The 12,022-nt window shown below is 38.6% G+C and overlaps 1 protein-coding gene across 1 annotated transcript; it reads left to right on the top strand.

Annotated features, from left to right (window-relative positions):
- The first annotated feature begins 264 nt into the window (after nt 1-264).
- On the top strand, nt 265-4,981 carry LOC131231529 (probable leucine-rich repeat receptor-like protein kinase At1g35710). Its single transcript, XM_058227747.1, has 2 exons — nt 265-3,712; nt 4,386-4,981. The coding sequence occupies exons 1-2, from the start codon at nt 370-372 to the stop codon at nt 4,754-4,756; spliced, it is 3,714 nt and encodes a 1,237-aa protein (XP_058083730.1). The 5' UTR covers nt 265-369; the 3' UTR covers nt 4,757-4,981.
- Nucleotides 4,982-12,022: the final 7,041 nt, after the last annotated feature.

Below are 12,022 nucleotides of genomic sequence, written 5' to 3'. Positions count from 1 at the left end.
CTTGCTTTTCTCCTCTTTTTCCTACCCTTTCATTCTTCCCATGCAACATCATCATTTGCAACAGCAGGACTGCCAGAAGCAGAGGCTCTCCTGAAATGGAAAGCCAGCCTCTTTCCATCACAAGCTCTCCGCTCATGGTCACTTCCTGCTACTAATGCTACCTCCAAGACAATCTCTCCATGCAAATGGATTGGGATCTCATGCAACAGCCTTGGAAGTGTAACAGAGATAAGCCTACCAAGTGCAGGCTTGCAAGGTAAGCTCGACAACTTGAGCTTTCGGTCATTTCCAAACCTCGTTCATCTCAATCTCTGTGTCAACATTCTCACTGGAACCATCCCAGCACATATCGGCACTCTTCACAAACTCATGTCCCTTGATTTGTCTGCAAATAAAATAAGTGGATCAATACCTGTCGAAATAGGGAATCTTGTGAATTTGAATGAGCTAGACTTGTCCATTAACCATCTAGATGGTTCCATCCCTTCCACTTTAGGGAACTTGTCAAAGCTTTCCATCTTGTACCTGGACCAAAATCGAATCTCTGGCTCCTTTCCTCCACAAATTGGGAATCTACAAGATCTGGTTAAGTTGTCATTGTTCCAAAACAATCTGACTGGTCCAATTCCTCCTGCTTTGGGTAATTTGACCATGCTCACAATTGTGTATTTGTCTATAAATCAGATTTCAGGTACAATTCCTGCAGAATTAGGGAATCTCAAGAATTTGATTGAGTTGACGTTGCAACGAAACAATCTGACTGGTCCGATTCCTCCTGCTTTGGGTAATTTGAGAAACCTTACACTGTTGTTCCTCTACAGCAATCAAATTTCTGGTTCAATTCCTCCACAATTTGGGAATTTAATGAATCTCGACCTTCTTGATCTGTCCAATAATACTCTAACAGGTTCTATCCCTTCCACTTTAGGGAACTTGACAAAGCTGACAGTCCTCCACCTCTTTCAAAATCAAATTTCTGGTTCTATTCCTCCAAAACTTGCGAATTTAATGAGTCTCAATAAGCTATCATTGTATAATAACAATCTGAGTGGTTCGATCCCTCCTGCTTTGGGTAATTTGTCCATGCTCACAATTTTGTATTTGTCTATAAATCAGATTTCAGGTACAATTCCTGCAGAATTAGGTAATCTCAAGAATTTGATTGAGTTGACGTTGCATCGAAACAATCTGACTGGTCCGATTCCTCCTGCTTTGGGTAATTTGAGAAACCTTACACTGTTGTTCCTCTACAGCAATCAAATTTCTGGTTCAATTCCTCCACAATTTGGGAATTTAATGAATCTCGACCTTCTTGATCTGTCCAATAATACTCTAACAGGTTCTATCCCTTCCACTTTAGGGAACTTGACAAAGCTGACAGTCCTCTACCTCTTTCAAAATCAAATTTCTGGTTCTATTCCTCCAGAACTTGGGAATTTAATGAGTCTCAATAACCTATCATTGTATAATAACAATCTGAGTGGTTCGATCCCTCCTGCTTTGGGTAATTTGTCCATGCTCACAATTTTGTATTTATCCAAAAATCAGTTTTCAGGCACAATTCCTGCAGAATTAGGGAATCTCAAGAATTTGGTTGAGCTGTCGTTGTACCAAAACAATCTGACTGGTCAGATGCCTCCTGCTTTGGGTAATTTCAGAAACCTTACAATTTTGTCTCTCTACAGCAACCAAATTTCTGGTTCAATTCCTCCACAATTTGGGAATTTAATGAATCTCGACCTTCTTGATCTGTCCAATAATACTCTAACAGGTTCTATCCCTTCCACTTTAGGGAACTTGACAAAGCTAACAGTCCTCAACCTCTTTCAAAATCAAATTTCTGGTTCTATTCCACCAGAAATAGGGAATCTGGTTAATCTCAAGGTGCTGGACATGTCCTATAGCCTTCTAACAGGTTCTATCCCTTCCACTATAGGGAACTTTAAAAAGCTTACTCTTTTGTCCCTTGGTGACTGTCAACTATCTGGTTCCTTGCCTCAAGAAATGAGAAACATGACAAATCTTTCTAAACTCTACTTGGGTGACAACAACTTCTCCGGCCATTTACCTCAGTTATGCCATGGTGGGTCTCTTCAATTCTTCACTGCTTTCAACAACCATTTCACCGGTGACATCCCAAGAAGCTTCAGAAACTGCACTAGCTTAACAAGAGTGCGACTCAATGGAAACCGACTTGCTGCAAACATATCAGAAGCCTTTGGTGTATACCCGCATCTCATATTCATGGACATCAGTGACAACATGTTTTTTGGTGAACTCTCAGCAAACTGGGGAGAATGCCAAAATTTGACAATGCTGCAATTCTCTAGGAACATGATCACTGGTAGAATTCCTCCTGAGATTGGGCAGTTGAGGCAGCTAGGAGTGCTCGGTCTTTCTTCAAACCAACTAGTAGGAGAGATTCCAAAGGAATTTGGGAGGCTGATTTCTTTGTTCAACTTGACATTAAATGAAAACCAGCTTTCTGGTCAGTTACCCCAAGAGATTGGAAAACTATCCAATTTGGAGATTCTTGACTTGTCAATGAATCACCTAAGTGGTGCAATACCACCTCAATTAGGGAATTGCTCCAAACTCCACTATCTGAAATTGAGCCAAAATGTTTTGAATGGAAGCATTCCTTTTCAGATCGGTAACCTAGTATACCTACAAGGCTTACTAGATCTAAGTCATAACTCCCTCAATGGACATATATCACCACAACTTGCAAAATTGGTTTTGCTGGAAAATTTAAATCTCTCCCACAACATGATGTCAGGCTCCATTCCGCCTACTTTTCAAGAGATGGTCAGCTTGCAATCTATAGATTTTTCATACAATTCTTTGGAAGGTCATGTTCCCAACAGCAAAAGCTTTCAAAAGGCTCCTGCAGAGGCATTTATAAATAATAAGGGCTTGTGTGGTGAAGTGCAAGGTTTGCAACCTTGCAATGCCTCTTCAAAAAGCCACAGCGATGCGAAGAAAGGCCATAGAGTTGTGATCCTCATTATTCTTCCACTCTTGGTGGCCTTGTTTCTTTTATTTGTAATCATTGGCATTTCTTCCATTTGCTACCAAAGGGGAAGAAATATAGAAAAAGGGGTTCTTGAGACGAGCATCAGAAATCCATTTTCAGTATGGAATTATGATGGAATTGCTGTGTTCGAAGACATTGTGGAGGCAACAGAGGGTTTTGATGATAAATACTGCATCGGAATTGGAGGGTATGGACAAGTTTACAAAGCAAATCTACCAATGGGTCAGGTAGTAGCTGTGAAGAAACTTCACCCACTCGAAGGAGGGGATCAATCTGATCAAAGAAGTTTTAGAAATGAGATACAAGCATTAACCGAAATCCGCCATCGCAACATAGTGAAGCTTTATGGCTTTTGCTCCCATGCTCGATGCTCATTTCTCGTCTATGAGTACATGGAAAGGGGAAGCTTGGCAAGCATCCTAAGCAACAATGAAGGAGCTGCGCAGTTAGACTGGACTCTAAGGGTGAAGATTATTAAAGGTGTGGCCCATGCTTTATCTTACATGCACCATGATTGCACCCTGCCGATTGTCCATCGAGACCTATCAAGCAACAACGTTCTGTTGAATTCAGAACTTGAGGCCAGTGTCTCTGATTTTGGCACTGCACGATTGCTAATACCTGATTCATCCAATTGGACTACGCTTGCAGGCACTTACGGATACCTTGCTCCAGGTTAGTAACTAATACATTCTCAATACTTAATAGTTTTATTATAAATTAGCCTTTATTTTTCTTAAGAATTTTTGATTTTTTGTTACAATTATCTACTATAAAATTTGTGCATTAGTTACCATGCTATTGTCAAATGAGGCAATCTAAGGCAACTGGAATATGAGAAACTTCATATTTGAAAATTTTTCCTCTCTCTCTAAGATTCCTTTATCCAACAACTATCACCACATTTTTTTTTACTATAAAATTTGTGCACGGTAAGACTTAACCATGATTCACATTTACCAAACAAACTTTCACCACATTTTATTAGCTATTAAATTTCTGGCATTGACCATTTTTAACTGTACATTTGTTGGCAACCAATTGGTTGGATAGAATCCTTCCATAAGTGTCATGTCTGGGATCTTCTCTAGCTATCTACAACGTGGATCATGTTTCAAGATGGTCTAGATTGATTTACATGCATACCGAGTTTAGATGGATGAGTTACGGGTAGTTAATAAATGATTGAAAAAGCTCATGTCTTCTAGGCCATGCTAGTAAATCTGAAAAGGTCATGTATGAAACCTAGCTTAAGAAACCCAGGTTAGTTTGATATATGGATAAGAGTTTATCTATTAATGATTAGCAAAGAATAAAAAATCTAATTGAACAATCTTCTATCATGTAGAGCTTGCATATACAATGAGGGTGACTGAGAAATGCGACGTCTATAGCTTTGGTGTTGTGGCACTTGAAGTGATGATGGGAAGGCATCCTGGGGAGCTCATCTCCTCTTTGCCATCACCAAATAGAGAAGATATACTGCTAAAGGATATGTTGGACCAACGTCTCTCCGATCCGATGGCAGAGGTTGCACAGGAAGTCATATTTGCAGTGTCCATGGCCCTTGCATGCATTCGGCCGGATCCAAACTTTCGGCCAACCATGCACCACGTGGCTCAGGAGCTATCTGTTGGTGGGCCTTCTTTCTCTCTAGAGCCATTCCATGCACTTACATTTCATGAACTAATGGATCTCAAGGTATCATTGGGTGTATGAAAATTAGTGAGGTTGTGGGCATGTAGTGGCAAGAACATTATTGTTGTGTGTCTATTGTATGAAAATAATCAATCACGGAGGTGTTTTTCTTGTTATGACGCGTACATAGTTCAGTGTGTGGAATTGATGTTTATATAGAATATATATTTCTAGGATTGGTGATAAAAATCCAATTGTAATAAAAGTAGGTTGAAAGAATAAAGATGTTTTCTTGTTTGGTGGTTATCTTCTAACTGAAGGTTTTTACGCACAAGAATTTACCTTATAGGGATTGTAATCCTTTTCTGTGATACCAGTTGTGCACTAATGTATCATCAAAGTAGAAGAATGGGTTCATTTATCCGTGAAAGTAGGCATAGACAGTGGCTTCTTTAAACAGAAGAGAAAAGAAGTAAAAAGAACTTCAGTTGGCCTAGTTGCAACTTGCAACCATCTTCTTTCTCCTTGTTTGGAAGTCCTTCGATAAAATGATTTTATTTTTTTCAGAGGAGAGCCCTCATCCTTCCCAATGTTTGTTTGATGTGTATGGAAAAGGAGGAGACGATCGATCACCTTTTCATCCACTGTTCATTTGCAACTAAAGTATGGGATCACTTCTTGTTCTCCTTCAATATTTGTTGGGTGATGCCGACATCTGTTAAGGAATTATTGTGAGCTTGACATGACAGAGGATTTGGGAAAGCAAGCAAACGGGCGTTGAGGTTGACTATAATGGCCATCTTTTGGGTCATTTCGGGCTCTCGAAATGGCTGTTGTTTTCATAATAAGTCAAAAAAGTCATTAGAAGTTATTGCTAGAGTGTCTTTTTTTTTTAGTACACACCCCATTATTAGTACACCCCACTGTTAGCCACACCCCACTTGGGAATTGCATACCAAGACCTCAGTATTGAAACGGGATTATCTTCACTCAATCTACCACTTGAGCTATGGATCGGTGTGTAAGTTATTGCTAGGGTTAATAGGCTTGTTTCAGTTTGTGAGATGTATGCTTCTTAGGGTTGCTAGTCTTCTTTTATGGTTTCCTCTTTTTTGTTGCTCTTTTTTTATTTGTGCAAGTTTTAATAAAGTTTGGTTATCTTTCAAAAAAAGTTTATTTACTTATTTATTTATTTATCATTTTGAAGAAATGTGGGAGCACACTACTTGCAAATTTTATTATTAAGATTTTAAAAAAATACACCTAGCAAGCTGCAGACAAGGACCAAGACCTTTTCAAGTAACCTATACAACATATGGGATCATTTACCATCAATATATACAAAGAAATCCCAATCTCAATCCAAACACGACAGAAACAAAAGGAAAATATGCGACAACATAGAGTTTGGAGCTGAACCAATAGACTAAGAAGTAAGCAGAACAAAAACCAATGCGCGGGAGCTTCTCCCACAGGGTGCAACAGGTAGTAAATTCAGGCTAGGACTGCACTGACAACTTCTCCCAACCTTCAATAAAGATTCAAGACTTTCACTTAATACCTACCAACACCATAAGGCAGTTGCTGAAGAGAAACCGTTGTTGTAGATAATGCTGATGACAAGAGACATCAAAATGTTGAAAATCCTGCTATTGATAATGAAGTCGAAGAAACAGGCTGCTTTCTTCTTCTTCCTCTTCTTCTTCTTCTTCTTCTTCCTCATTTAACAATGTAAGTTGTTGGACTACTGTCTATAGCACAATTTTATTTATTTATTTATTCTTTGCGCAAGGAAAACTAAACATCCCACTCCGAAATCCTACAGACCTGAACAGAAATCATACAATCCAGGGGACTAGGACAATTTAGGGGACCAAGATGGAGCAATCAGAAGAAATCCATGAGTGAACAGAGCGGATGCTGCTCTGCCCAGAGAATAGACTCAATCATCCTCTAACTGGCCATGACAATGAAGAGAAAATCTTGTGATCTGTTGCAGGCTCAGCGAAACCATCAAACCATTTTAGCCAAACCTCTTGACCGGACCAAGTCTCTTACAAAAACCCACTTAGGCCATTCTCTGTTTTCAGACTACAGCAACAACTTAAAAAACTTTTGATAATATGCAGGACTACCATCTTTGGGGCATCTCACATAGAAATGCCCACGTTGAAACTTTCTAGTGGCCCACCTCATGTTATATGCCATCCAAAACCGTTAATAAGTTGATTCTCACATGCATGAAGGGAAACATCAATATCAAGCTGATCAGAAACTCTTCAGGCCCACAGGAGGTTTTCAATGGTGGTTGTTCAATCACCACTGTTTCTTGTGGTGTGGCCCAGTTAGGATCTGAATATGTTTTATTTTTGAAATGACGTCCTAAAATGGGCAAACGCAATGGATATAACATAGACATCAATTCACATCGGATGCCACTTTCTTGTGCCCCAGAATACAGGTAGCCCTCTAGAGAGAAGCTCTGTTCATTAATTGGAGATGAGCTCAATCATACGTACTGGAACATCCCATATGCAGGGGCACATGCAATTCACATTTTGAATACTTTTGGTGAGTTTGTAGAATTGGAGATGGCCGTTGGAAATGGTGGGCCCAGCTACATGGGAGAAAGCATAAATTAGGGAAATTGTTTTTCAAAAATTAATTAATTTGGTAGCTAACCAAACAAACTTAGGCTGTGTTTGGATACACATCGATTAGCTATTGATTTGGCTAACAGCAACAAATCAGTAGCTTAAGTGGCAAAAGTTAGTTTGGTAAAATGTTATTTAACAGGTTGAACACTTTCAAATGACTAATAAACTTGAGCTAAAACAGATTTCTTTTTTTATTGGAGTAGAGAATGACTGAAGGTGTTCTCAATTGTCCTCCATAAATGCCTATAGCAGGAACACCTCCACTGTTGTGATCCACCTGTGCCCTCCTCCATAATTTCTCGCTTCCCTCTCTTTCCTCCCTCTGCATCTTCATCCCTTCTTCCTTTTGTTTCTTTTATATATATATATATATATATATTTTAGTGGTTTTATTCAAAGAAGGTAGAGATTGAATGGTTACAGTTGCAGTGGCTTGGGGCTTTTTAATGGTGGAATAGGGAAAAGAAAAATTAAGATGGGAATGGTGAGGTTGAAGGAGAAATTAAACTCCTCCCTATTCATGCTAGTGTTAGGTTTTGATCTGAGGATTTTTTTTCTTTTTCTTTTTTTTTTTTTTCCCTTTTTTTGGCTAGTAAGTATCTTGACTAGCACGTATCGGTAGAAATCAAGATGGCCACCGAAGGCATGACTGGCTGAAGCAAAATGGCTTGTGTTCCAAATGCCGTCTTAAAGCCTATGAAAGTAGTTTTCATAATCAAAATTACACCTATGCCCCATCTAAAAAGTTAATATTTTCCTCAGAAAACAAAGCCGACTAGTTGAATAGCTAGGACCAGTTACGTGAATTGATTATATAACAAGTTGGTAATAATACAGGTGTGTCCTTTAATTCATGATCAAAGTGCATTAGTGAGATGGGTCCCACCATGCACCATGCACTGTATTGATTTTAATAGAATAATCACAACTTTCTATTGGAATTATTTGGGGACAAGCACATGAAGTGGGTGATAGGAAGCATTGGTCGGTGCTCAATGGACCCCATCATGTTGTCTATATTTTATCAAAGTAGTCTATTTATTTTGCCGAATCATTTTTGAACATAATCCCAAAAACTAGGTACATCCAAATATTAGGTGGAGCACACCAAAGAAAACAATGGTGATTAAATGCCTATCATTAAAAACTTCCTAATGCCTATTAATGTTTATTTTCCATCAAACCTTTTGAATATGTCACACGGACCTAGATGAAGAGAAAACACAAAGACCAGGTTGATCTAAAACATTTGTGTGCAAGAATTTTTTAATGGTGAGCATTCAATCATCACTGATTTGTGCAGTGTGGTCCATCTAAGATTTAAATCTGGCCCAATTTTTTGGCTCATGACCTAAAATGATTTGGAAAAAGTGATGGAAGGCATAGATAAAACACATACATTATGGTGGACCCATAGAGCTTTTACGGTAACACCTTAATGGCTGTTACATTGACCATGGGGCCCATCTTGATATATATTTATATCCATGCGGCTTATCAGTTTTCCCAGCTTATTTTAGGCCATGGTCCAAAAATTGAAGCAGATCCAAATCTTGAGTGGGCCATATCACACTAAACGGTGGTCATTAAGAAGTTTTTAATGGCAGCATTCAATCCCCACTGTGTGGTACACTAGAGAATAGTGTATGCTTCATTTTTGGGACGATATCTTAAAATGAGCTAGGAAACCTCATGAACATGCAGCATGGATATACAACAAATACATCGAGGTGAGTGCCATGGTTAGGGTAGCACCTGCTGACAGGTTAACCGAGTAACACCTAATCGGCTCACTTTCAGAGAGAGGCAGATTTTTGCCAAAGGGGTGTTACACATCCATCCATTTTATGTGCTTATTTTAGTACATGCGACCAATAATGAGGCGGATCCAAAAATCAAGTGGGCCACATAAGAGGAAACAATGAGGATTCAATGACCACCATTGAAACATTTGAATGGCCACAAAAGTTTTACATCAGGCTAATTTTTGTGTGTTTTCCCTTCGTCTTGCGTAAACACACTACACCAAAATCGTTAAACCGGTACGGTTGAAGCCGTTTCTGAATTTGAAACGGTAATGAACCATACTAGAATCGTTGCGGTTATACACCGCATCATCAAGGTGGGACATATGGTAGGGTAACACTCACTACACTGATACCCTGTAACACCTAATCTGCTCCTGGCCAAATCCCTCAAACCCACTCTCTCTCTCTCCCTCTTACTTCTTGCGTGTGTGCCTTGTTATATATGAGCTGCAAGTAGGGTCTCCTAAGTAGATTTTGATTTCTTTGAAGTTTCTTTGATGATCATGGCCACATAGTGTTGCATTAGTTGTCTCGGGTTAGTGTTGGAAACCAATCAATGTGGAAGTTGTGAACCATACTGATCCTAGTAAGAAGCAAAAAGGATATAAGAAGAAGATTAAAAAGACAGGTCTGGTGGTTCTGTTTCCTTTCAGGAAATGCAAGAAGCTATAAAGAAGTAGAAGATCACCATCATCTGTTGATCCTGGTAAGGGTTGTTGTCTATGTTTTAGGAAGCCCTATCCATCAGATTCTCTAATCGCATATCAGCCAACTGATCCCAATAGTCCCGAATTTGGTTATGAATTCTTTTAAGAAGCAGAAAGTGTAAGTATTGTTTCTTTTACACACACACACACACACACACACACACACACACACACACACACACACACACACACGAACTTCCTTGTTTATACCTTATTTTCAGAGTGTTTACTTTTCTTTTCTATTTTTTCCCATTTTCCTTTCTTTCCCTTAGTAAAAGATGATGCCTTTAGATTCGAGTAGAATCATAATCTACAATTGCCAAACGAATAAATTCTTTGCTTCTTTGAGGAACTTTCTACTAACTTTTCCTTTAATACTCTCATTGTGTATGATGCTTGATACAAGTAGGAAATTGTAGGTGACACTTACCTACCCACTGCGGCACAAGCGCAAGTGGGTGAACACAAGAAGCTCGCATTGTTACATGAATGAGTTTAATGTCAGTCAAGATGCATAATCCTTAGCTCAAAAACTGCGCCAACAAATCGGGATTTTACAGAATGCAAGCAGGTAACTTCTGGGCATTTGAGTTTGTAACGGGACAATTCAGATAGAATCAAATAGAACATTACGATGAATAACAATAAAATAGAATCAATCGCACTTGAATTCACACACCCACACCCACAATACATCCTTCGCTTTTATTATAAATTCTGTTTATTCTTTCTGGCATTACACTAATTGTTTCCAAGATTTTATTCAGAATTGAGATTGGATATTAGGAACATTGTGTGATCTAGGTTATATGAATGAAACTATAATAGTTATCAGCTGCATCTGGTTTATCTACTTAATGTTAACCATCATTTTCTGTTGCAAATTTACAATCAGGATTTGTTCCTTTTTCTCTACTCTCTAGTTTCAGCTATGACTTCGTTCAAGATTTACCACATGCATCATACACGTAAATCAAATTAAACCATTCAAGTTGTGAACCATAGACCGAAAATTATATGGAATTGATTATGTAAATAGCTAATTGGTAGATATTTATTGGATGGTTCAAATGAAAAAAATAAAATAAAATTTAGATGGACCATAGACGACAGATTTTTTAGCATGTGAACATTTAGGTTGGCGCAGTTATTTCTTCTTTTCTTTTTGAATGGCGCAGTTATAGTTTCTTGTTGTCAATGCATATCTGTTTTCTACTCTTCACTGTATGTGGTCTTAATCTGTTGTCAATGCATATCTGTTTCCTCTAATGATGATTGTGTTGCCATCAGCCACATATTATTGCCAATGTCAAACACTATTACTGATTTTTTTTTATTTTTTTTTAAGAGCATTACAGGATCCTGATGCTTCATGACATGACTAGTGTCCAGTACGCCACTTACACCGGTCTTTACAAGTAGGGCTTATGCCAGATATCCAGACTTTTGATATGGTCGGCTCCAATGTGGATGGCGATGCCCTAAGTTCTTACAGATTGGAAGAAATGCAACTAACTGTTTGGGAAAAAAAGGCTATAAAAGGCTAAAGATTGGAAGGCTAGGATCTTCTGATGTGAATATTTTGAGGCCTCGTCCTTGCACTGTACGGCCCATCAAGTCAGTGGTCTGGATCACAGAAACATGGATCCAACTTGTACAGACAGTCGCATCTGGACATTATGGATGTCATGATGCATCAGGATCTGGTACTTCTCTCTTGTAAAAAAATCCATCTGTCAATACTCTCAGATATCTATTGAACAAATTACTTATTATCTGATTGGTTATATTGTTCTTGTCGCTTGGATTCGATACTCTATACTTTGCAAGGATTGATTACCAGGACAGGGCAAAGCCTAAGGTGGATAAATCAGTTGAAGTTATATGGCGTGGGTCAAAGACTTGGTTCTTCTTCTCAGGGATGAGACTTCAAGTTCTTGTTCTGTTATTTATTTATTATTTTAAATTTCTATAGTTTGCTGACATATCATGTTGTCCAACCACCAGATTTTCACAAGTGCCTTTCCTGTTCATTATACTCCTCCAAATGGTTTCCATTTTGATGTCAATGATGAATCTTCACCTATACAGGTACCTACTTCTTATGACAGTTCTCATGTACTCATCTGGATTTTGTTGTAACTGTATCTCCTCATTGCTATCAATGCTGCTAGG

The sequence above is a fragment of the Magnolia sinica genome, chromosome 17, assembly GCF_029962835.1.
Source record: "Magnolia sinica isolate HGM2019 chromosome 17, MsV1, whole genome shotgun sequence".
Taxonomy (NCBI): domain Eukaryota; kingdom Viridiplantae; phylum Streptophyta; class Magnoliopsida; order Magnoliales; family Magnoliaceae; genus Magnolia; species Magnolia sinica.
Note: the sequence above shows the minus strand (reverse complement) of the source record. Positions and strands in the feature narration are given on the sequence as shown.

Excerpts from the sequence above, each read along its gene's own strand:
- LOC131231529 (XM_058227747.1), top strand. The coding sequence starts at position 370 with ATGTCCCTTGATTTGTCTGCAAATAAAATAAGTGGATCAATACCTGTC. Across the intron at positions 3,713-4,385 it reads TTACGGATACCTTGCTCCAG|AGCTTGCATATACAATGAGG; the intron begins GTTAGTAACTAA and ends TCTATCATGTAG.